Here is a 26,707-nt window from a genome sequence, read left to right as displayed (position 1 = left end):
ACACCTCCAAAAACTGCCTTAACATTTTCAGATTAGCCTGGGATATTTAAGGGAAAATCTGGGTATTCCTCCAGACACTACATGATGGTATATGTGTGTGGGGAGGGGGGGGTCTGCATGGAGCCTCCCCTCTGGCAATGCAGCTGTCTAAGTGGTCACCTACCTAGGAGCAGTGATGTTAGCAACCTAGAAAGAATGCTAGGCCATAGAGATTGTAATCTGCAAACACTGGAGGGTGGGCACGTGGGGGGGCAGATAGGGGGTGGCAAGCATCAGTTTCAGGGTAATTATCTAAAGCAGTGAACTGAGACGGAACATCCTAAACTCAGGAACTGGGACAGGGGACATTCCAAGCTCAAAGTGAAGGGAGGGGGTTGATCCATTGTTAAGCTCTAGGGCAGGGACAGGCAAGGCCAAGGCGTCTTTTGTGGGGGTCCCAACCGGGCCCTGTTTCAATGCCATCACCTAAACTCCAATTTCTGGCTCGGTGTGGGGGAGGGATTGAAGACATGGCCTCACATTTGCCATCACGACATGTTCTTTCACAGACCTCCTGGCCACAGGAAGTTGTACATGGGTTCTATAGAAAACTCCATCATGAGCCACTGTACCAGGGTAGATTCACTGGGAATCACTATGTTGAATATGCACAACTCAAACACATTCAGATCACGGGCCACCCAGGTTTGGATGGTCCTGCCCAAATAGTCTCATTCACTATTACACGAGCCCTGTCTGTTTTACTTGCTAGTTTATTGCAAGGATAAGTAAATGATGACTGTTGGAAAAGCTTGAAAGAAAGAAGAGGTGTCAGATAAACTCAAGGTACAGTGCACTGGCCTCCAGACAGCTTTCTGACCTGGAACCTGTTGGATAAGAGGCCTGAGCTCTGCAGACTCTCGGATCCCTTCCGGAGCCTAGGACTCCATGACTGGTATTTGGAGTGATAGCATCCCTTATTTAAATTCTCTCTGATTTGCTGCTGTAGGCTTAGAGAGGCTGGTTCTTTCCTAAGGATATTAGGTGCAGTGTAAGCTGCAGATACCTGCTCAGCTGGCTAAGGCTTTAATCATGGAAAGAAGGCTCCTAAAGAAGGAAATGAAAAAGCTCCTGTAAGTATGATTGAGAATAACTTTCATTTATGTCACTCAGCAGTTGCTGGGTTTTATGTCCTAGATGGCCTGGATATTGGCAGGATGCTAAAAATCTAAAAAAGATTCTATTCCTGCATCATCAGAGAAAGCCAGATGACTTGGCCTCTGTCTCCAGCCAGAGAGGATTCACACAGCCAGAGGCTGAATCTCTTGGGAGGATGTTTCTGCCAGCAGCTTGTGTTTCTGAGGCACCCCCATTCTAGAGCGTAAGATCTGGGCCCACAGCCTAGTCAGACTGTGCTGGGTGGGGTGCGCCTTAGAAATAGCCCTGCTGGTCAAAGGTGTAGGAGAGATTTCTGAAAAATGTATCCAAGGGTTCAGCATTTAAATCGCAGCCTCTGCCTCTTTTATTGTCAGTTTTTTCAACTCAAGAATTCATTTCCTTTTTCTTGCCATCTGAACTTTTTTTTAAACAAACAAAGAAAAAATGATTAAGTTTTCCCATGGAAACAATTTGTTCTCCTCTGCTAGCTTTTCTTGGACTTGGTACTTTGTTAAGAGGTTGGTGAAAATCACAGGCCACATAAAAAGGAGGGAAAAAGGGTTATGTTGTATTTCATATGTACTATAGACATAACAATAATACCCTTTTCATCAAAGACCATGTCACAGTCCCCATCAAATGTCCTTTCTTAGCCAACTAAGATAATTATCTTTTAACAAGTCCTTAAGAAATGCTAGCATAAACTATGTTTGAATCCACTCCTGTTTATATGTATGTGTTTGGAGGCCAACAAACTAAAGAACAAACCGTAATCAAGAATGTCAATTCCTCCACATAGAACTGGAATTTCAAAAGTGATATAAATATAATTTTATAGCCAAAGAATACATTTAGGCTACTTTAAATAAAGTACCTTGGAATTACAAAACTTAGTGACTTAGAAGAAGAGCTTTTAAAAGCCAAAAACAAATATCCCCCACACAGTACTTGCCCAAAATGAGTGGTGAAGACCTTGACAAGCAGAAGTGTGGCCTTATGTAAACTTGAGAGATTTGCAGAGATCGACCTCAGAGACCCCAGGGTCCTTTATCCTGCATCCATTCCTCTTCCCGACTTTCCCAAAATAGCACCCTTTCTATTTTATTCTTTCCTTGCCTTATCAAAAGTCACTGTTCTGAAAAGATCTGACAAAGATACACTAAAGTGGAATTATTAATATGCTTTTATGCATAACTCCTCCTAAGGGTATCTGCAGTCTAATGGGAAAAAGCCTTTGGGCAAAAGAATACATTTGCACAAAATATCACCTATCGAAGTTATCAACTTTGGACATTCTGCCCAAGTTTAACTCGGGCAGTAATGATATCTTTATTTTTAACAGTGAGTCTCAATCCTTTCAGTTTTGTCAAACCTTTTCTGCAGGTGGGAATTTATCATACTCCCTGCCTTCCTATAAATTCTATTTGGACTATGTGAGTTTAATGTTTGGATAAATGTGATTTCAGTTAATGATGGTTAGACATGTTGAGCCTGCAGCGTTGCAGAATCGCTATTTAAATCCAAATGAAATATGAACTCAGCTACCAGAGCCATCCTTGACTGCTCTTGTGTTTGGTAGAGGAGGGAGGGACTGGGCAGGAACCATCTCCTGCAGACTGAGCCCTGGTGTCATTCCCAATGGTTCAATCCTACTCTCTTGCTTTTAAGGGGAGATTATATTGGCATCAGACTTCGGGAAAATGAATTTGACCCAAAAGGAAGAAGGCAACTCACCTTTCTAGATGATATGGTAAAGAAAGGCATGCGGGTGCGAGTCACATTTGTGTTATATGTGTATGAAGGGGACAGAACAAGGATCCAATGTGTATAATAAGGCGAACCATGATCCCCCAGAATGTTCTCTTTCTCATCTTCTCATCCTTCTCATTCTCCATATGGTCTTTTCAACTCATTAAACTGAAAGCAAAAAGAACGAGAAAATAAAAGTCCTGAGACTTTTGCTATTAGAAAAGATTCAAAAGCTAAAAGAGTGCAAGGATAAATGTTACATACAAGATGTTAACATTTTTGGGACAGGATTAGCTATCATGTAGTTCTCAAATGTAATACTTTTTTCTTTACCATTTGCATTAATGGACAAAAACCAAAGAACTGAATAATCCTAAAATTCTTTGTGTTATTGTTCAGGTTGAAACTCAGGGTCATGTTATGGAATAAAAGTTTACTTCGCATAAAGTAAGGAAGAAAGTGTGTAAAGAACTAATTCAAAAGAAATGAGCAAATCCTCAGCTTTTCCTATTCTTGAACTAACAAAGAAGAGAGGACCTCTCCCTTCCCCTCTCCTAGTCTGACTTCCCTGTAGCTGAATAAGCATTTGGTATTCTAAAGTGCTTCTCTGTGCATGTGTTAAATGGAGAAATTAAATTGATTAGATTACCTGCTTCTCAAACTTTAATGCGGTCTTATTACAAGGCTCTGTGATTCAGGAGGTCTAGGAATTTGCATTTCTAACGAGCAAACAGGTGATGTCAGGGCTGCTGGTCCTTGCATCAATCTCTGGATTAAGTTTCAACAATTGATCACTGTCTATTTTTTCTTTCTTTTTCTTCTCTCTCTCTCTCTCTCTCTCTCTCTCTCTCTCTTTCTTCTTTCTTTCTTTCTCCTCTTCTTCCTTCTTCTTCTTCTTTTTTTTTTTTTTTGGATTCACTTTTCAGTTTGGTTCAGTCCCTGGAAGAATTAGAAATAATTCCATTGTTTAGAGAATGTTGGCATTAGATAGAACCTTAGAACCCATCTTAAAACACAAAAACCAAACCAACCTTCCCTTTTCTGGGGGTGAGGAAAGGAATGGACATTCGAATTGGTCCTCAGCTTTTTACTGTCTATGGGAGTCTTAGCAGGTCACTTAATCAGGTCTAACTCAGACCTTTGCTCACGCTGGCTCCCCAGCCTGGAGGTCCTTCTCCATCTACAGAAATTCTCCACATGCTTCAAGTCCCAGCTCTACCATGGCCTCCTCTCTGAAGCCTCCCAGGATTCCCCAGGTGGACACACCACTTCCCCTCTGCCCGTGGGAGTATATTTCTGTCAGTCTACTCACAGAATTAGAAGTTATTTTCTGGGTCCTTCTTCCTCCACCTTCACCTTTTTTTATTTCAAAATTTAAGAAAACGGAAGCCCAGAGAACACCAGTTGCTCACCTGAGGATATACTACAAATTGTTGGCAGTACCTAGATTTGAGCCCAGATTCCCTGATTCCCAGTTTAGTATTCTTTCTAAGAATCTATCCTTTCTTTGACCCACACAACCCAGAACAACTGCTCTAGTGGGCGACAAATGTAATGCCTGAAGCAACCTAATGATTTCTGTCCGAGCATCAGGTTACTGGACAGGGTTGATGACCCTCACCATTGTGTATATGACAAAACAGTAGACTAGGCTTAGCAGTGCCATTGTCATTGGGCCCAAGAAGTGCTTTGGCCAATGTCTAAGCCAGTTCCTTTGTTCTCTGTGCTTCCTGCTTCAGGCACACTATGACTTGGCCATCAGTGTTGCTTTGCAATGGCTGCGTCACTCAGAAGACCTAACTTGGCTGGAGTGGGAGAAAGTGTAAGTTGAAATAGTTTTGCTTTTTAAATCTGTGACTATGAATAATGACGGAGGAAGTTCTATCTAGGGTCTTCTGCCATGAGGCACTCTGACTTGAAAACACTGCAGGGGGAGTATCTCTCTCCTTCTAGAAACCTGAAGAAATCCCACAGTTGTCAACTTGGGGAAGTTGTAAAACATGTGTTTACATGTGTTGCATCTCTGCTAATTTTTATTTTTTTTTAAAGATTTTATTGAGGGAGGGGAACAGGACTTTATTGGGGAACGGTGTGTACTTCCAGGACTTTTTCCAAGTCAAGTTGTCCTTTCAGTCTTAGTTGTGGAGGGCGCAGCTCAGCTCCAGGTCCAGTTGCTATTGTTAGTTGCAGGGGGCACAGCGCACTACCCTTGCAGGAGTCGAGGAGTTGAACTGGCAAGCTTGTGGTCGAGAGCCCACTGGCCAATGTGGGAATCGAACCAGCAGCTTTTGGCATTAGGAGCATGGAGCTCCAACTGCCTGAGCCACCGGGCCAGCCTGCTAATTGTTTCTATCAGATGAAAATCTTTCTTACATAGAATGTTCTGCCTTAGAAACATGACTGTGCTTTATAATGTACATGCCATGATTTTTAAGATGGCCAATGCTGTGGTTAAAGGCTGTAATCTTCTCATAAGGACAATCAAACACAACTTCTTAAGCATTTAATCAGAATGGTACCTGAGCTGAGCTGTTTGAATCACAGAATAATTTCCTTTCCAGGATTATTGGCATTTTCTCCATGTAGGCCAGGCAGACGCACTCAATTAGTAAGAACATGAAACTAATGAGGCCAGAATTGAATAACTATTCCAAAGCCCTGTTATTTTTTTCTGTTTTCATGACCTTAGAACACACACCTGGTCCTGGATGGTTGTATCAGCATGTAGTTGTAAGAAGCAGAAAATCCAGTTTGAACAGACTTAAGGAAAGGAAAACAAAAAAACAGCGGAGGAGGTGGCGAGAGATTTATTGCCTCTGTTTGAAAAGTCCATGGGTCGGTCTGTGTTAGGTAGGACTCAATTCAAAACTCAAACCATGTCATCAGTGGACCTGCCTCCTGACTATTTCTTCTGTGTGGACACTACTCTTTCTCAGCCCACTTTATTGCAACATTCAGTTCAGGAGAGAATGGATTTTTATTTTATTTTATTTTTTTATTTTATTTTATTTTATTTTTTTAATTAATTTTATTGGGGTGACAATTGTTAGTAAATTTACATAGATTTCAGGTGTACAATTCTGTATTACATCGTCTATAAATCCCATTGTGTGTTCACCACCCAGAGTCAGTTCTCCTTCCATCACCATATATTTGATCCCCTTTACCCTCATCACCCACCCCCCACCCCGGATTTTTATTTTTAAATCACAGAATTGTGTCTCAATGGCTCTGTTTGCCCTGACTTGTCTGGTGGTGGAGTGGGGGATGCTGACGAGCTTAGTCCACAGTTGTTGTCTATCTTTGGAATGCAGGGGTGTTGTCTGCTTCCCTAAAAGCACATAAGCTTACAGTAGCGTAAGGCAGTTCCCCCCAAGCAAATTGCCACAAGAAGGTAAAGGTTCCTGGTTGTCAAAACCGTAACTGTCCACCATAATGACCAGTCTAACAATGTTTGATAACTGCAAATCCATGGATAGATGAGGGCAAGTTCATCACCACTGTTGGAAGATTCAAAATTCAAAATGTGTACTTTACTGATGGCAGATTAATCATATCAATTTTGTAAACAAGTACATAGCACACAGATATGGGAGATTATTTATGCGCTATTATCACAACTTCAGCAGGTATCAAAAACAACAAGAATAAAACATTCATATTTATTCATATTCCCTCTTAGGAAAAGGCCATTCCGTGCCAGACCCGTATATCCAAACCATAGAGAAAGAGAAGCAATGATTTTATCATCTTATGCTGGAATCTTAATGGTAAGGAAAAGAACACTATGGGCATATATGGAGATTGTATATTTCCTACGCACAATGCACTATTAATGCGTATTTATTTTCTTTTTCAACCAATGTTTGTAAATGTTTAGGATTTATTAATCGTAAATGTTTCATATTTTTAAAGATGTACTAAAAAGACTTTGACTTCTATTTTGTATTATGAAAACATTTATTCAAGGGGGGAAACCAAAAACAAACAAACAAAAAAAAAACAGATGAAACACGTAAATAATTGGAATCTGGATATTCTGATGTTTCCATTTATTCAGAAGTTATTTATTCGGTGCCTATGCCACTCAGGCACCATACAAGACATACTGAAGCTATAATAGTTTTGTTTTGTAATAAAAGAAAAGCAGTGATATGATAATACATATTTTTGTTGTTGTTTAACAGAACAGCATCCCAATTGAGGAAGTCTTTAAAATTTATGGGGCTGATTCTTCTGCCAATTCTTGTGCTACCAAGGTAGGGGTGACCTGAGACTATCAATATAAGGGATTTTTAGAGAGAATTTCTTTATTTGACGCAGGTATAATGCTGTATTTTCAGGCATGAAATAACAGTTTTAAACAAAAATGGACAAAACCAGATGTAGTCATATCTTAATTGGGTAATAAATGTTTGTAAATTGCTTTCCTTAGATAGAGGACTATATTGTATTTGTAATTACAAATGTCTTTTGCATAAGGCTGAGTAGAGGCAGCAAATAGAGCACCAGCCTTGGAGTCTAGATTCTGCCTCTGTTTCTGATTAACAGAATTTTTCACTTATACTTTTTGTAATGTAGATCTGGTTAGTCCCAGTGCTACTCTTGTACAATGTACCATAACATCTAGAACTAGGACAAGATCTACAAGTTTCACTCTCATGATAAATTATCTAGTTGACTGCTGCCACATTTCTCCTTCCCATCAGACTCCTTTGAAATCACTGAAATAGAATCAACAATGATGTGGGAGTCCAGGCCCCTGGGTATGAGTTCTGACTCCACTACTACGGAACCCTAGGTCCCTTTCCCTCTTTGGGCTTCCATATACTGACCTTTAAAAAGATAGAGTATTCTGAATGATCTTTATGGCCAGTTCAGCTTTTGCTATTTATGAATGTGTGAGCATTTAATAAACATGTAAATATGGGCTGCTATTTAGAGGTGAACTACTGATCCCTTTAGCTTTAGATGCCTCTAGAAGAAGGAACAGGAAAGGGAGAATGGGGTGGGCAGGGTAGCAGGAGGGAGTCAGAGAAGGAAGCAGGGAAAACCCACCCCTCACATCCAGGCCTTCTATTGCTTTCCATGTCCCCACTGGATTGGGAAGGGAGAGCAGGGAAGGGGCAGGGCTATGTCTACAGGAACATCTGCCTCCCTTGTTCTTTCACCTGTAGCCCATACTGCAAACAGTGAGGCTGAATAAAGTCAAGAGCCCACCAGGTCCAGCTAAGGACCTATAACTTTGAGTTTGTAACTTTTTCAGAGTTATAACTTTGAAACAAACTGTCCTGTTATCTGAATCCACAGGTAACCTGCCTGTAGTCCTGAGACTCCTGTTCCCTTGATCACTCTAGTTTCAACTTCATTCATTCATTCAATATAGCTGTAGATGCTGGGAATATAATGGTGAGCAAGTCAGACAAGATTGCTTTTCTCATAGTTCCCATATCTTATATTGGCGCTGACATTTTACTTTGGCCACCCCAGGCCTGATACCGTTCAGAGACTAAGCTGCCCTTGACTTTTAAAAAAAGCCCAGCTCTCTGGGTTTCTTGGAGATCCAAGCAAACCATACTGTTACATTCCTGCTTGTTTTTTCTGCGGCTTTCTTCCTTTCAGGTTGTCCTCCTCTCCCCTTCCTCTCTGCTCCCAACCGCGACACATACACATAAATATTTGATCTCCAAACCCCTGTTTCCAGTCACTGTGTTTTCCCCCCTCATCTTCTGTTGCCTTGGGGAGGTCTAGGTCAGGCCTCAGGCATGTCTGATCTGTTGGTCTTGACTCACATGGCCAGAGGGCAAATATGGACAATGACATTCTGGAGTGGATGACACTGTGAACCCCTCCAGTGGCCAGGATATCAATCAAAAAGGTTTGCGAACATGGGTGTCTGAGTAACTTGGATGAGCCAGGTTCATTTAAAGGAGCCAGAATGGGAAGCCACGATGTTTAGAGGTGGGCCAGCCAATCTCTATCTATCCATCTGATCACTCACTTATTCATTAAAGAGCCTTTACTCGTCTTCTGTTCTGCTCTGTTCTACCTTCTCTGTTCTGTTATACACAGTCTCCGTCCTCACCATCAGTGACCAATAATAAAAAGCCTAGACGTGCCCATAGACTATATAATGAGCAGCGCTGAAGGGAAATAGATAATGTACTCGTAGAAGGGACTTTCCTTCAAAGGTCTGCGTTTGCTTATTGATGCAGTGGATGAGTGTGGGCTCATTTATTGATGTGTACATGAAAAACACTTTGTACACTAGTTAAGCACAAGGATTCTAAAGGCAGGCGGCTGGGGTTTGAACCCCAGCTACATAACCAGCAGAATAACGCTAGACAAGCCTTCTCAGATCTGTCAGTCTCGATTTCATTTGCAAAAAGAGGAACAAGAAGATGGGGTTGTTGTGGCCAATGAAGTGACTTAGAACCCGTAAAGCCCTTAGTGATTGGCTCTTGGTAACCTCAAAATATGAGCTACAGTTAAGGTTCTGATATTTGGGGGTTGGGTATCTGATTTTCTCTATGTTCCACTAAATCAGGGTTTCTCAACATTTTAGACCAGATAATTCTTTGTTGTGTCTAGGGGATGGAGTCAGGCTGGCCTATGCCTTGTGGGAAGTTTAGCAGCATCCCTGGGTAATATTGTACCCATTAGATGCCTGTAGCTTCCCCTAAGTCATGACAACCAAAAATGTCTCTAGACTTTGCTAAATGCCCCCTAAGAGGTGAAATCACAGTTGAGAACCACTGTTCTAAATATTCAAAAATTAAATAGCTCATCGAGCATCCATGTGTATTATTAATATAACATAAACTTTGTGTATTTTAGACAATGAAATATCACAAAGGGTTTGATATGATTTGAGCTACAAATACAAGAGTCAGGATCATCTATCTCTTAGGAGGCCTACCTCTGCGGGCCTCCCAAGTTCCTCCCTGCTCAGGGCTTTCTCCTGTGGCCACACATCTGCTGCCCTCAGGGATCTCTTCCACACCTTAAATAAGGAATGCCAGACCCTCTCATGTGGCAACTCAAAGATTGCAAATTATAAGAGCTATTCTAAAACAATCTTTGGGGGCTTAACAATTTCAAACTTTTTAACTAGGAGATGGGTTGCTCAAAAAACAATAGTTATTGCCAAAAGTTCTTCTCTAATTGCTTTATATATTTGACTGACCTTTGATTCCTTTGGATAAAATGTCTCCCAAGCAACAGCTAAAATCCTCCCCAACAAGACCTTAAAGCCCTGTTGAATACTAATCAGATTATGTAGAATTTCCAGCCACCAGCTTTGGCCACATGATACAATATGGGTACTGTGCATAGGCTGGATGGCTTTCTTCAGAACTATTTGCTGCCACCTTGTGACAGAAAGGCCGAGTATTGTTCACTAATCTATTAATGTTAGGTTCAGGTTTTATGCCTGATAAGGAGTCATGTTTCTGCTGAGGACCTTGGATCCATAGAAGAAATCAACCAAGGACCGCACACAAGAGGGAGTTATTTACAATTAGATTCAGATAAATGTAAACGGTCCTACTTAATTTTAAACTGAAAAAAAAATAAGCATAAATCTTCCTTCAACAAATAAAGCAAGCAATAAAAATATTCTTCAGCTCCATTTAATGGAGAAAGACGGATAAAGGAAAAGGACTTTACACATCTCATCTTCTCCCCCTGCCCCTTCCAGTTGGAAGAAATTTTTGTTGAATGTGCTTTGGACATAATTTGGCACTCAATAAGTACTTGAATCAAGAAATAACAATCACAACAACACTTTTACATTGACACAATGAAGATATTAGTAAGTAACGTTAAACTGAAAAAAGAAGATATGATTCACTCTAAGTTTAGCATTTAAATTGCATCCTACTTTTAAATAATTTTTTATATAAACCACACAGGAAGCTACATTAACTGCTTGCATGAATCGTCAGATCATCAGGACTCATAGACTATTTCAGCTGGAAATGACCTTTAAAATCATTGGGTTCTATCTTCAGTAAACAGAGAAACTAGAACGTGGGAAGCCTGTATCTTCTAAGTGCAGAAATGCAGCAGAACAACATTATAACAAGACTTTCTGAGGGGATCACTTTATAAGCTATATAAATGTCTAACCACTAAAAAAAAAAGAATGACATATGAGCCAATTCTCTTTTTCTTGTATCTGGCATACATTATCCTAAAGGACGATTATCATAGCTATAATTGCTCCATACTTATATAAAGCCTCCTTTCAATTACTTTCTGTGCTTTAGGGTCAGCTTTCTGAATAGATTAAGTGCTTCTTGAGATTAAAGGCTACAGTTTGTGCTTAGGTTTACTTCTTTACAATGCTGGATATGAAGTAAACTCTCAATAAGTATTTTTTGTCATTTGAATAAAAGACTGAGGTCAATTTTAGAATTGCCCCTGCTAAGGGGCCTCTATCTGTTCTATCAATAAAGAGAATAAACACATCCTCATTTATTGTTTAATATATGTTTTCTGTAGGATACAACCGAAAACCCATAGTAATATTGAAAAACAGATGTTTACTTCTCACACAAAAGGATTCTGGAGGTGGGCAGACCAGGGCTGGTACCACAGCTCCACAAAGCTGTCAGGAACACAGGCTTCTTCGAGGCCTCTGCTAAGTCATGCCTGTTGTGATTACAAAATAATATATAAATATAGTCCCTTTCTTAAAAAAAAAAGTCCCCAAATACCCCAGCTATATATAAACTACACAATGATCTTTGAGCTCAAATTCCTGCGGAAATACAAATTTCTACCTACTTCAAAGGGATACCAATTATGTAGGGACTTGATCATTAAAAGTGTGATCATTAAGAGCTTTGTATGATAAAATAGAGTAGAAAATTTTCTACTGCCCTACTAAATCTAAAAATAGTTATTTATTTTGTTGTCCTTGTTGTTTGCTGTTTGCCTCAGTTAGACATCATATGAGTGTCCTACTAATGAAATGGAATATTTGTTCAAATGCCTACATAAAGAGAATTGTGTAATCAACTTTTACTCCTTCGAAATAAGAGTTCTGTAAATATAAAACCTGAATCTCTATCAGTGAGGAGGCAGATAATTGTTTATCTTGCAGTGAGATGTTAATTATTTTAGGCCTCCTGGCTCTGATTAGTTATTTGTCAGCAATTCACTCAACCATTCTCTGGATCCTAGGAGGGAAGTGGTGGCCACGTTGCCGCCATGGGTAACTATGCAATAGAGAGAATTGAGTCGGGAGGAAAATGATGATGATGATAGATATCAGTAATAATTATTATTATCATTAAATTTAAAGCTACTATATTGTATTATGTGCCACACACTATTCTAAGCACTTTACGTATGCTAACTCTTTAATCCATACCACAATTCTATAAGGTAGGTATTGGTATTATTATTATTATCACACGAAGAAACGGATACAGAGAAGTTAAATGACATGCCCAATATCACACATTTTATAGATGGTGCAGCCTGCATTCAAATACAGCCAGTTTGACACCAAAGTTCATGCTGTTAACCACTATTGCTTTTACTAGAATCATAGTTATTCAACTAGTCAATAACATTTGAGTGCCTACTACGTGCTAGGCACTCTCTAAGGGCAGTGGAGATAAAAGGTTAAATTAGCTAACCATCCTCCCACCTTCCACACTCTAATCCATTCTCCACATAGTAGTTGTTTTTCATTTTAAACCTAAATCAGACCTTGTAACAATACTGCTTTAAAATATTTCAATGGCTTCCATTGCTCCCTGGAATCAATTTCAATGTATAAGTCTGTACCATGACCAACAAGGACCCACGTGATCTGGGTCCTTCATTCCTCTTCAGCCTCTTCTACAATTTTCCCCTTTCTCACTAAGGTCTAGCCACACAGGATTCCTTTCTATGTGTGGAAAGCACAACCTTATTCCAAGAAGTCCTTCTTGTTCCCTTTGCCTCTCCAGGTCTTCCCATGGCTGGCTCCTGCTCATCCTGCCAGTCTCAGCTGAAACATGGCTTCCTTCTAGAGACTTTCTCTGTCCTTTCCATCTGAAATGGTGGTTGCCCAGTAACTCCCTAGCACATCGTCTGTCTAATTTATTTATTAAACTTATCACAATGTATAATCACCCTGGTTGTCTAATAGTTAGTATTTTTGTCTCTCCTGACTCGGCCCTAGAAAGGCAGGAACTTTGTCTTACTAACTACAGCTCCTAAAACAGAGCCTGGCCCATTGTAGGTGCTCACTGAAAGCTTATTGAATGAATGAAGGAAGGAACAGTTCTAGCCTTAAAGAAGTGTCCAGTGTAGTGCAATAGACTGTGGATTATAACGAACTATAACACACTTGGTTTGTTCTATGTGACATCATGCTTTGAATTCACAGATGAGCAAGTTAATCATTCTGTCTTGGGGTGGGGTGGGAGGCTGGAGGCCAGCATGGGAGAGTTGAGTTGAGGCCTTGAGACATTGGGCAAGTTTCTCAGAAAAGGTGACATTTGAGCTACTTCTCAAAGGAAAGGTAGGAGCCTCCAGGCAAAGTAAGAGCCTACAGGCAAAAAAGAAGGAGATCGCTATTCTAGGTAAAGGGAACTATTTGAACAGCACCAGTGTGTGAAATGGCATTCTAGGTGAAGAGAACCCAGCGAGGGAGTAGAAGGCAGTATGTGAATGTGCATGACAAATGAAACATGAGCCTCACCAGTAGACTGCAGTAACATCTAAGGACTATAGGTCGGGTCAACAGGCCAAGTGCAGTAACTACTAGGCATTAACAGCACAAAATGTGTGCAGCTTTTAAAAGCAGCATTTTTTCCCTTTCAGGTTCCCCGAGCTACCCCTTTCCACCTCTCCTTGCATCCTTTTGCCATGTTAACAGCACCCAAGGCAGCAGAATATGCCCGCAAACAGAGTAAGCCTGTTCACTTTCATCTGCTTAGAGAAATTTAAGTAAAACTGGGAGGGAAATTCACAAAGTAAGGTCGAAGTTGTTATGGTAATCGGATCTCTCTGGTTGAATTAAAAAGAACTGGGAGCTTTTATGACTTGATTTCCCTCCATTATCGAAATCTGGGAAGTTTTATTTCTCAGACACTTTGGTGATAGGACCAAAGCACTCTGGAAGGGAACTTGGGTAGACCCATTTTTTTAAAAAAAATTTGTGCAGATATGGTTACTACATGTATTTCTAGGTGTGAAGTTAAGAAGAGGAGCAACGAATAAAAATGCCACCAGCAGCTCTGCACAGGAAGCAAGTGCCACAGAACAAAAATCATCCAAAAATTTATCTTTGGACACACGGTCAAAGAACAAAGTAGGTCTAAAAACATAAACTGGACCAAACTGATACCAGATGTTTTGGGAGTATTTTACTTATATGGTAGTTAAAAATCTAGCCTTTAGAGTTAGATGCTCTGGGTTTGAATCTAAAGCCCACTATTTACTATCTGTGTGACTTCAGGCAAGTTACTTAACCTCTCTATTTCTTAGTTTCCTCTTCTGCAAAATGGGAAGGTTGTTGGGTTGATTAACTGAAATTATGTATGTTGAGAGGTTAGAACAGTGGCTTGCATAGAGTAAACCATAAATAAATATTAACCACTATTACCTTTTAGCATTTGAGAAATGCTATTCACAAGTTAATCAGCTGTTATTCTGTGGGTTCAAATAAGTGTGTACATGGTTATAGTAAAAATTTCAAACAATACAAAAATTATAAGTGAAAAGTAAAAGAATCCCCTTTTCCCCCACACACCTTTCCTACTCCTCAGAAATAACCATTGTTAATATTTCTTGTGATATTCAAATATTACTATGCCTATATATGGAAATACGCATACATGTATGTCTCACTGATTTGTTAGAAATAACCAAGAAATAAATTAAAGAAATACATATTTTTAGTAAAAGACAAATATTTTATTAAATGTATAAAATATGGTTTCATAGTTTGTTGTTTGAAGAAGTTTTTCATTTTTTATACTTGAGCTTCTTAGTCTTTTCCTTTATGGCTTATGGATATTACATCATGTCTTTTAGCTAATAAACAATTTTTTAACCTTAAGATGAAACAGTGCTGTATTCAGAATTTTCTATTTATTTCCAGCCACTGAATTTCTTCATGAAGTAAAGGAAAAGGAGAAACTTTTAAAAATCCAGGTATTCTGGCAAACAGTTTTAAATATTTCCTTTATACTGTCTTGGTATTAATAGCACATTAGTCAAAATAGGTATAAGCAATACCATATCCTAGGACAGTGTCAATATTGGGCAGATTACTAGGAAATGAATTTGGAATGGACAGGGAATTGCATGATGATAAAGGTCAATTCTCCAAGAAGACATAACAATCCTTAACATGTGTGCACTCAACAACAGAGCAAGAAACTACATGAGGTAAAAAAAAAAACAACAAAAAAATACAACTCATGGAACTGCAAGGAGAAGCAGATGACTTCACTATTCTACTCAGAGACTTCAACACCCCTCTACCACAAATGGAGAGAGGGCGATTTAAGTAAAAGTTCACAGCAATATACAAGAAATTCAAAATAATATGCTGCAAGGGTAATACACAACTACTAAGGGACAAATAAATGATTCGCTTTGAGTATGGTTATCAAAGAAAGCATTACCTTTATTATTTTCTTTTATTTGGAAATAATTTCAAGCTTAAAGCTGCAAGAATAGTACAAATAACCCTCATACACATTTTACTCAGATTCACCAATTGTTAACATTTTGCTCTGTTAGCTATATCATTTTTTCTCTCTGCCCTTTTCCTTCTGTCCTTGTTTCTTTCTCTCTGTATATAGATATGTCTTTTTTCTGAGCCATCTGAAGTTATATTACCATATCATTTTACCCCTATATACTTCAGTGTGTATTTCCTAAGAACAAAGTCATTCTCTTAAATAACCACAGTATAGTTATGAACTTTAGAAAATCTAACTTTGACAATCTTATCTAATCTACAGTCTATATACAAAATTTTTAAGGACCCAAAAATGTTCTTATTTTTTTTCTTTCTTTCTGTACAGAATCCAATGTGGGATCACATATTGTACTTAGTTGAAAAATATAACTCACTTTCCAAATGCCTCAGAACAGTTCCATGGAAATTCTTTTGTACCTATATTCTTTTTTAACTCATCTTTTTCAACAACTTAGTATCTGATATTTGACCTTAACTCCCAATAGATTGAAAGCTGATGGTTGTGTCCATGTTGAATTGACATGCTTGATACCAAAATCATCTTTTTATTCTGCAGGTCACTTAGAAACGTGGGATTGCACCATGGGGCTTTGTAATAAAGTCTCTGGGAGAGGAAAAGAAACATCATCTTAAAACTGCACCTCTTGACAGTACATTTTTTTTACAGTTAGCTTTTGATGCAAATTGCACGGAACTATTATTTTTAGATGTTGAACTTTCTTCTCTTAGAATCATATTGTATGACTACATTTGACTTAAAAGATGTGTGTATCTTACACTACTTCATTGTGAGTGGAAGACTGTTGGTTGGAGAATTCTAAGAATACAGAGAATTTCCATGTCAGAGCAGGCTGGCTTTGTAGCACATTTTGTTTAGCACTGAATATTGCAGAGTGGTGAAATAGAAGGCAATTTTCTGAAGTTTCTATCCAAAATAAAATTAATCTGTCATTGATTGCCTTTGTTATGTTCTCATATGGAAACATTTAAAAACATTTCAATAAAGCATTATAAGAAGAATGAGTGTAGGCTTTCTTTTACTAGACTATCATGACTAGGAGGAAAAGAAAATATTCCAGTCTTTCAGTACCTTTCCAAAATGCTGATTAGGTACACGCCTAAGCTTGTAAATATTTGAGTAACAATGTGATCAAATGAATGTGAGTACAGATTATACTTTTCTTAAGGTTTTCATGTGCCATCTTTCTGCAGAACAGTTTTTCGTTTGTTTGTTTCTAATGTGTGCAAAAACACATGTGTGGTTTGTTGACTTTTGCTGAAAATGGTAGTGTGTTCTGATGTGGGGTTGTGGCTGGAAAGACCAATGCGGCCTTTCCCATACTGGTTTGGTTATGGCTATAACTGAGGTTTACCAGTAGACCTGCAGCATTAGGCGAGAGAGAAGTGTATCAGTGACCTATGGTCCCTGGGTACGCTGCCAGGTGTCTAACCTCATAGGACTTCACCCAGTTATTTTTGTGTAGCACTGCTAGTCGCGAGGGTACATTTTTTCTTTGTGGCTACTGCTGTCTCTCCTTTTAACATCTGCACACTTGCTTTACATGCTGCCTGAGGACTTTCACAAATGGCATTGCGGACATACTGCTAGTTCCAGTTGCATATCCTTTTAGAGTCCCTTCACGGGTCACGTGAAGCACACAGGTGCTTGATTTTTGTCTTTCTACATACACAGGGATGACAAAAGATGAGCTGGGGGTTGGAGTCACCCCTGCATATCTGAGGAGTGCTTCTAAATCAATAGGTTGGCGGAAAGTACTTCAGGCTGTCATCTGGGCTATGTGACACGTCAGGGAGGGAAAACTCAGGCAAACCATGACACTAATTACAGGACATCTCTTTATTTTAGCCCAAGAAGACGTGTTTAATCACAAGACAAAATATGCCTATTTTCAAAAGTTTCTGCTTTTCACCATCAACTCAAAGTTATGTATTTAAAAATTGATTTTACTGTTTCAACTCATGAAAGTAATATACATTTATAATACAAAATGAAGTCAATAGAAAACAACGAAAAGGAGAAATAAAAACATAAAACTAGGACCTATAATCTGGCCATTGATTCATAACCATGACTGACATTGGTGTATACGTACAATGTTCTAATCTTTTTTCCCTACATAAACATGTGCAAAATATTGTTATCAAAACCATATAATACTGATGAGGTAATTTAGGAAATGTAATTGATTTAGAATGAGAGGATTTTTTGTTGCCCTTAGCACTTCAAGTCCTTCTGAACTCATAGGAATGAAACGAGTCGCCCCAGGTGGAAACACCAACCTCACCTCAGCAGTTTCCATAGGCAACCATTCCAAAATGCTGGGCATGTAATGTATTTATAGAGAGCTGCATAGGACGAGAAGTGCGCCCTTTGTCTCCAAGGTAATGATGGCTCTGCTGATTTCAGTTCCTTTCACTGGAGCTAGTGAGGGCACGTCGAAAATGCCAGAGAGAATGAGGGCCCCCTGGCCCATGATCCCAAATGAAAAAAAGAGAGAACATAGAAATCCCCTCACGCAGTACCCCCAGGTCCCTTTTGTGTTGTTCTTGCCAACACAGCAGCTGTCCTGCTATATATACCAGCTGCCACTCTTGTCCCATCACACTGGACGCTGATCATCTGGGATCAACAACCATGGGAAAGGTGAGTCAACCCAGGTGCCATACCATGTCTATTGAGTGTCTCCTGTGCCTGGGGATGTACCTCCCAGTTGACTGCCTGCTGTCACCTTGTTTTCTACTAAAGATCACCTTTTACTAGGATAGAGGCTTCTAGGGCCACCACTACGAGTGCAGCAGCGACTGTCCCAACCTGCAGCCCTACTTCAGCCGCTGCAACTCCATCCAGGTGGACAGCGGCTGCTGGATGCTGTATGAGCGCCCCAACTACCAGGGCCACCAGTCCTTCCTGCGGCGCGGCGACTACCCCACTACCAGCAGCGGATGGGCCTCAGAGATTCAGTCCGCTCCTGCCGCGCAATTCCTTATGTGAGTCTTGCTTCAACCAACTGATGTGAAAGCATCATTGATCCGGGGCCATAACTTCCTGTTTATAAAAGTCAGTTTGTTCCAACTCAGGACTAGTGTTCACAGTGAGGATAACAATGCCTGACTTTCAAGCATTTAAAAAAACAAAAAATGTGAGCAGGATCATGAAAAACTGTAACCTCTATTTTTTTCTTAAGGACAACAAATTATTTTTAGGGCACAAGAAATCACAACATAGCCTCTAAAATTAAATTTGGTAGCATCTGGCTGATCCCTAATTTTTAAATAGAAACCACCTTCTTCAGTAAAGAAAAAAATCTATCGAGGTCACTCTGTTTTAGTAGTAAAAACACTAACAGACTATGGGAGAACAATACAAGCATAATGTATTCTAATTGCATTGGTGATTGTTTTCAACACATTATCTGCATTGTTCATTAGTGTGTCATCATACTGATCTAGAAACTAACAATTTGTTTCAGCTTGTAAGTGGCTTCTTATTTTCCAGGAATCATTATTAACTAGTTTCATACAAGGGTCACCAGAGACAACTCATTAATTAGGATTTCATAGGACATGGTCCTCACCAGTGTTGCTTAGTGTATTTTCATCATGTGGAGTTTCTGTTTCTGCTTTCTGGTGACACCAAATCATGTGATGTGGCAAGCAGATATAAGAATTGAGACCAAAATTTGTAGATGCAAAAAGAGATACACAGAAAATAGGAATTTCTTGGAGGCAAGAAACTCAAATGGTATGAGTGACTTGGCACAATGTCAAACATATGGATTCAGAGTAAATACGAATTGCGCACAATATGAGCGCAAAGGAACTTAAAACCAAGCTTGATAGGACTCACTTGAAGGCAATCTTAACAGAGAAGGGAGTTAAAATCCTCTCTGCAAATCACAACACCAAATATTATCGTGATAGATGGTTTCTTACAGAGGAAACCCTTTCATTCTGTTTGTTTCAATGTGTGTTTCTTCCACTAGATAGTCCACTGGTCAGGTGAGTTTTATTTTAAGACTCTTTCTAACGTGTTAGACCAACAATGTAAAGACAGGGGTTGTGGGGACAGAGCCCCAGAAAGCAGTTTCCAGGCTCTCAGCCTCACATAGAAAGGTGCTGGCTCAGGTAGTAAATGGCCATCAACTGTGATTGGCTGGCCATCCGCTGTAGCTAGTTGGCCGTCAGCTGTAACCATGAGCCATTGGCCACTAATATAACTGCTGTGGCTACGCTAATAAAAAAAGGGGGCTAGCAAGAAGATGGTGGCTGAGCTAGCAAGAGCGGATTGCGAGAGGCAGATGCCAACAGCGAGAACATAGTGGTATGACTCCCCATCTATGGCTCCATGGGTGTTCCTTTTTGGCCTCACCATATCCTGCGTTCTTATGTGGGGAGTGGGACCAGAGACCCCGCCTGACACCCTGTATGACACATGGCACAGTGAGCAGGGTCTCCCACACGACAGGGGGTAAAGAGGAAACATATGTCAGGATGGTTTGAAAACCATGCTTCATGAAGATGCAGGCTAACTGAGTCACTTTTATGGACATCAGGGATGCACACAATTTATTTATTTCTTCTTTGGTTTATTGTCACAACAGACCAGCTCTCACAGGATAAGATTGTACAAGAGAGATGACTACAGAGGCCTTGTGTCTGAGCTACTGAGGACTGCTCCTGCATCCACAATCGCTGCAGGCTCAATGAGCTGCACTCTCTCCACGTGCTGCAGGGCTACTGGGTCCTCTACGAGATGCCCGACTATCGGGGGCGGCAGTACCTGCTGAGGCCGGGGGACTACAGGGGCTACCACGACTGGGGGGGGCCACGGATGCCAGAGTGGGATCTTTGAGATGGGTCATCGATTTGTACTAGGCTGTTTTCCTTGTTGTGATCCACATAGAAATGCAATAAATAGACCAGTTGTGTTCCTGACACTATGTGACTCTTGCTTATCTTTAAATAATAACTCAATTCTAATAAATGGTAACTCCCAGGCACTTACCTGTCCTTGAAGTTCAGGTATTTTGAATGTCTACTTACCTCCTGTTGTTTAGGCAACAGTATTTATGGCGTCCCAACCCACTCATGTCATGGGAAAGAGAGACAAGCACCGTTTCTGCCTCTTTGACCCAAAATCTGAGGGAGAGAGGAAAAACAAACATAATGAAAAATGACTGGAACCCATATAAAGGAGAAAACATAGAACCAGTTGTGGCTGGGACACCAAACACAAGGGATTGCTGGAGAAGCCAATGCAGCTGAAGTCTCAGATACTAGTCAGGAGAAGCTAAATAAAGAAAGAGACGGGTTTTAAGCAGAATTCTCAAAGCAGAGAAGGTCAAGTCATTTGATGAGGTCATCTGGTTAAAAAAGGGATTAAACTAAGAGTTAAAGAGCCTGAATTGTTATCCTGCCTCTGCAACTTACTAGGAGAGTGACCTGCTCAGACTACCTTTCCAGGGACTCTCCCAGTTTTAGCAATGAAAGTCCTTGCATCCTGGCAATCCCCTAAATCTCAGGTGAACTCGGATGTGTGGTTACCCTACTTACTAGCTTATCACTTCTTATCCTCTCTGTGCCTAAATTACTGCATTGAAAACTACAGGTGATAATAAATTCCTGCCTCACTAAATCCCAGAATAATTATAATGAAAAGATGAAGAAGGATTGTAAACACACTTTGTTTTCTTTAAATTATTGTACAAATGTACATATAAGAAATTAATGTATCTTCAGTGTCCCCCCAAATCAACAGTGGTCAACTTTATTTTGGACTCCAATATGAATTTTTGTCAAGACTCAATTATCAAAAACTTTATGCAGAGTGAAGTATTAATATTTGCTGTCCAGCATATCTCTACGATCTTTCCAAATTTACATAAACAAAAACTGTGCTCTGTTCCAATTACCTTCTTTGTAGAAATTGATAAGCTTATTTCAAAATTCCTGGAATTGCAAGGGACCCAGAATAGCCAAAACAGTCTTGAAAAAAAACCAAAGTAGGAGTACTCACACTTCTCAATTTCAAAACTTACCACAAAGCAACAGTAATCAAGACTGGCATAGGGTAGACATAAAGATAAATAACAGACTTATCTTTAATAACATAAAGATAAGTAACAGACTTGAAAGTCCAGAAATAAACCCATGTGTCTACACTCAATTGATTTGTAACAAAGGTATTAAAACAATTCAGTGGGAGAAAGAATGGCTTTTCAACAATGGTGCTGGGACAACTGGATCTCTACATGCAAAATAAAGAAACTGGACCCCTATCTCAGTGCTGGAGGGATGGGTGGATAAGGGATGATAGCTAAAGGGTACAGGGTTTCTCATTGTGGTGATAAACACATATATAAAAACTAACTCAAACTACATCACACACCTAAATGTAAGAACTCAAACCGTAAAAGTCACAAAAGAAAATCTAAGCATACATCTTTGTGACTTTTTATTAGGCGATATTTCTTAAATGTGACACCAAAAACACAAACAACCAAAAAAAATTGGATTTCATTAAAATTAAAAACTTTTATGCATCAAAGCACATTACCAATAAAGTGAAAAGACAGCACACAGAATGAGAGAAAATGCTTACAAAACATATTTCTTACAAGGGTCTAGTGTCCAGAATACATAAAGAACTATTACAAATTAACAATACAAACAATGCAATTAAAAAATGGCCAAAGGACTTGAATATACAACTTTGCAAAGAAGATATGCAATTGGCCAACAAACAAATGAAAAGATGTTCAACATCATTAGTCCTTTGGGAAATTCAAATCAAAACCACACTAGAATACAACTTAATTCTCATGAGGATGGTTACAATAATTCTAGGAGGAGAAAATCAGAAAATTACAAGTATTGGTAAAGACGGGAAGTAATTGCAACTCTCACCAATTGCTGGTGAGAATGTAAAATGATGCATCCACAGTGGAAAACAATTTGATAGTTCCTCAAATAGTTAAACATAGAGTTATCATATGACTTAGCAATTCTACTCCTGGATATATACTGAGAAGAACTGAAAAAGAGTGTTCAAACAAAAACGTACAGATGAGTATTTATAGCAGCACTATTAACAATAGTTAAAAGTTGAATACAACCCAATGCCCATTAATAGATGATTAGATAAATGAAATGTGAAATGTCCATACAAGGAAATATTATTTGACCACAGAAAGGAATGAAGTGCTACAACATGGATGAACCTTAAAAACACTATGCTAACTGAAAGAAGACAGTCACATAAGACCTTATATTATACGATTCCATTTATATGAAATACCCAGAATAGGCAAATCTATAGAGACAGTAAGTAAGTTAGTGGTTGTCTAGTGCTGGAGGGATGGGTGGATAAGGGATGATAGGTAAAGGGTACAGGGTTTCTCATTGTGGCGATAAACACACTCTAAAATCGACTAGTGATGGTTGCATATGTCTGTGAATTGTACACTTAAAATGAGTGGACTGTATGGTACGTGAAGTAGCTCAATAAAGTTGTTAAAAAAAATAATGCCCTGCACAGAACCTTAAATGATGAAGATTCTTTAAATTAAGATTCCTTCTTGTTGAAGGAACATATGGGATAAACTATAAATATGAAGATACACATATAATAGACCCCCTCTTATGCATGGTTTTACTTTTCAAGATTTCAGTTCCCAGTGGTCAAAAAATATTAAATGGAAAATTCCAGACATAAACAATTCATAAGTTTTAAATTGCGTGCCATTCTGAGAAGCATGAACTCTCATACTGTCTTGCTTCGTCCAGCCCAGGACATGAATCATCCCATATCCACGCTTCATACACTACCTGCCCGTTAGTCACTTAGTAGCCGTGTAGGCTATTAGTTATCAGAGAGCGAGAGACGGACCACATTCACATAACCTTTATTACAGTATATTGTTATAATTATTCTATTTTATTATTAGTTATTCTTATTAAACTTCCTGTGCCTAATTATAAATTAAACTTTATCATAGATATGTACGTATAGGAAAAAACATAGTATATATAGGGTTTGGTACTATCTAAGGTTTCAGGCATCCTCTGGGGGATTGGAGCTACTGTATTATCAAAATACTGTTACTCTTACCAATATCAAATATGCAGAAGATTTGGGGTTTCACTGCTGGTTATCTAAATCATAGTGCATTGTCCTCTAGCTGGATGACTAATAAAATATGAGCTCTTTTTTAAAAGGAAAGACCAGTGTCTCACTGAAGACAATTTTGTTATTATTTGTTATTAACTTGAAGTTTTGCTTTGTTTTAATCTGGTGAACTGAAAGGTTTAGAAAACAGCATTTTATCTGACAAAGCTCAGTATGCCACAAGTTTCCTTCTCTATAAACTGAGGGATGTGGACAAGATGAGGTCCATGATTCCTTCACTGTAAAACGATATTAGGTTTCGAGGTGGTGTATCTCAGTGGTTACCAACGTAGGCTTGGAGGTCCGTGGACTTGATTTCTGGCTTGATCACCTAATGGCTGTGTGATCTTGAGCCAGTTACTTATCCTCCCTAAGCCTCAGTTTTTCCACTGCAAGTTCTCAAGGGAAATTAATGAGATACCTCCTGTAAAGGAGCTAGCATATAGCAAAGGCTCAATAAGTAGCAGTCATCACTCCATTACTTTTATTTAGTTATGCTATATATATATGGATTTTATAAGGAAAAGGGGCCAGAATAAACTTGGTATTTTCTAGAAAATTCCCTTAACTCAAGGAAGAGTGAACATCCTCAATGTCCTTTTGACAGTCACCCATTACTGCTGTCTTAGAAGTTTACATATAAATAAATGAATCAAGAATTACAGAACCCTTTATAGCCAGTTAATGCTGAGGTCTTAGAGATAGGCTGAAGAGATCAGCCTGGCATCAGACAACTGAGCAATCCACTAGAATTTACAGGAACTCATGCTAGGGCCAAGATTCTCAGGGTTGGTAGGGACACAGCAAGCTACTTGCTAAATTAAAAAAAAAAAAAGTATGGCATTGAACCTACTCTAAGAAGTACACAATTTAGGGGAGATATAAGACGTGCTTATCTAGAATGATATCTAAAACAAGCCATTGGTATATGTAGAGGCAATTAGGCATTGGCATCTGAAACATCTGAGTTTCAGTCCCAGTTTCTCCACTTACTAGCTATACGGACCTTTTTAAATTTGTTTCTTCATAGTGATGAGTACTGTGATTAGACTTGGTCAGTCAGGGTTCTTGGCCTGAACTGGGTGCTTCAGAGAACTCCATTTAGCCTTTTCTAGCTGCAATATTCCCCACAGGACAATAACAGTGGGGAAATGGGTACATGCCCACAATTCTTCTACACCACATTTCTTATACTTGGAGCTCAGAATTCTCTCCATTTAGATCCTTGATTCCAAGACCTAAGAGGGAGTCTTTACCTGGCCTACCCACCTGAGGATACTGGTAGTCAAAGGGCAGCCGTTGGTGAGAAGTAAAGGAGAGAGGAACATATGGATGGAGCTTGTACATGTGAGGGAGTGAGGAGAGAGGAGCATAGTCCATGGAGTGGTGGGAAGGGGCTCTATTTATGCTCTTGCCCAGGTGTCTCAAATATTTGGGGCAGTCCTGGTAATAATTGTGCTGTGTTGGCTACATGACATACTTTGTATAAGATTCCCAGCATAATGTCTGGAACATAGTAGACACTGTTTATACAGTAGGCTATGATTATTAACTATTATTATTTTCATCACTGTGAGTCCCAGGAGAGCTGTGAAGTTTGCTGCAGGTTCAATCCCACCCACAAAAATGGGAGTAAACATGGCTTCCTTCAACAGGGTCATGTCAATGATGTGCTGATGAACTCAAAAGGTTTCAGTTGGGAGACATGTAGGTGGTTACCAGAGAGCCAGGAAAAGAAGCCTGCAAATGCTTCAGAAAACCCAGATTATAAACTAAAACATTTGTGGAGAAAGGAGAGCAAGAAAGGTGATGAACTATTTCTATTGAGGCTTCTAACAGGCCTCAGGTAACTTTAATGGCTCCTAAATGAATGGTTTTGTTTTGTGAAGAAACCAGGTTTATATTAGATCCATTCACGTATTTTGATATGTAAGTTTGTATATCTAATTATACAAGCTTATTTAACTATGAGTTACCAAGCTTTATAATTTTTTTACTGATTTAAATAAGACCTGTCTTTTTAAGAAAGAGTTTTGCAGTTATTTTTAAAGACCAAAAAAAAAGCTTGTATATAACTTTAGGGTTCAACTCAGTATTCAAATATTTGTGATAAAAGTCTCATTGATTTCAGAACCTTAATCTTCCTTATATTCTAGACTGAGATGTTGGCTGATTGTGGGGACAGAGCCAGGAGTGTAGTTTCCAGGTTCTCGCCCTCACGTGGAAAGGTGCTGGCTCAGGTAGTAAATGGTCATCAACTGTGATTGGATGGCCATCAGCTGTGGCTTCTTAACCGTCAGCTGTAACCGCTGGCCACTAATATAACTGCTGTGGTTACGCTAGCAGAAAATGGGGGCTAGCAAGCGGCAGAGTGCGGATTGCAGTTAGCAGGGCAGATTACAGTTAGCAAGGAGAGCCGTGGTTCAGTTGGCAGAAAAGAGGACAGCGCACGTCGTGTGAATCCAGCCTCCAGTGAGACTATAGTAGTATGACTCCCCTATCTATGGCTCCGTGGGTGTTCCTCTTTGGCCTAGCCACATCATGCGTTCTTATGTGGGGAGAGGGAGCAGAGACCCCACAGGCCGGCCCCGCACGGTGACACTGATACTACTACAAAGGGACATAACAAAGCACGTCTTGGAGCCTCCAAGACCAAATGTTTCATTCCATTAACCCATCCATCTTCTAAAATTCAAGGAAGTGGCTAGAAACCTCTTTCATTAATTTCCTTCACAAAAAAGTTGTTTATCACATTTTCTTTCATTTTCATTCTCTTAGGCCACCTCTCCTGCCTCCCTCTTTAGCTGTAAGAACTAAGTTCTGAGACCTTAACAGGATAGCTATGTGAGTGCTCTAGCGCCCCTTCTAAGGCCTCCCTCCTGTCCGCCTACACCAGCCTGCAGGTTTTTGGGCCATTT

General features: G+C 39.5%; 1 protein-coding gene and 1 pseudogene across 2 annotated transcripts; both read left to right on the top strand.

Annotated features, from left to right (window-relative positions):
• The first annotated feature begins 1,002 nt into the window (after positions 1–1,002).
• On the top strand, positions 1,003–20,557 carry LOC308499275 (uncharacterized protein C2orf80). Its single transcript, XM_081052375.1, has 10 exons — positions 1,003–1,112; positions 2,806–2,887; positions 4,626–4,708; positions 6,569–6,656; positions 7,074–7,145; positions 13,711–13,798; positions 14,079–14,200; positions 14,993–15,045; positions 16,158–18,610; positions 20,224–20,557. Exons 1-8 carry the CDS (start codon positions 1,072–1,074, stop codon positions 15,014–15,016), a joined length of 600 nt encoding a protein of 199 aa, XP_080908501.1. The 5' UTR covers positions 1,003–1,071; the 3' UTR covers positions 15,017–15,045; positions 16,158–18,610; positions 20,224–20,557.
• On the top strand, positions 18,105–20,557 carry LOC308499274 (gamma-crystallin A-like; annotated as a pseudogene). The gene is made up of 2 exons (XR_013995429.1): positions 18,105–18,610; positions 20,224–20,557. The product of XR_013995429.1 is annotated as a gamma-crystallin A-like (transcript).
• Positions 20,558–26,707: the final 6,150 nt, after the last annotated feature.

The sequence above is a fragment of the Rhinolophus hipposideros genome (assembly GCF_964194185.1).
Source record: "Rhinolophus hipposideros genome assembly, chromosome: 6".
NCBI lineage: Eukaryota > Metazoa > Chordata > Mammalia > Chiroptera > Rhinolophidae > Rhinolophus > Rhinolophus hipposideros.
The sequence above is the reverse complement of the archived record's forward strand: the minus strand, read 5'-3'. Positions and strand labels throughout refer to the sequence as shown.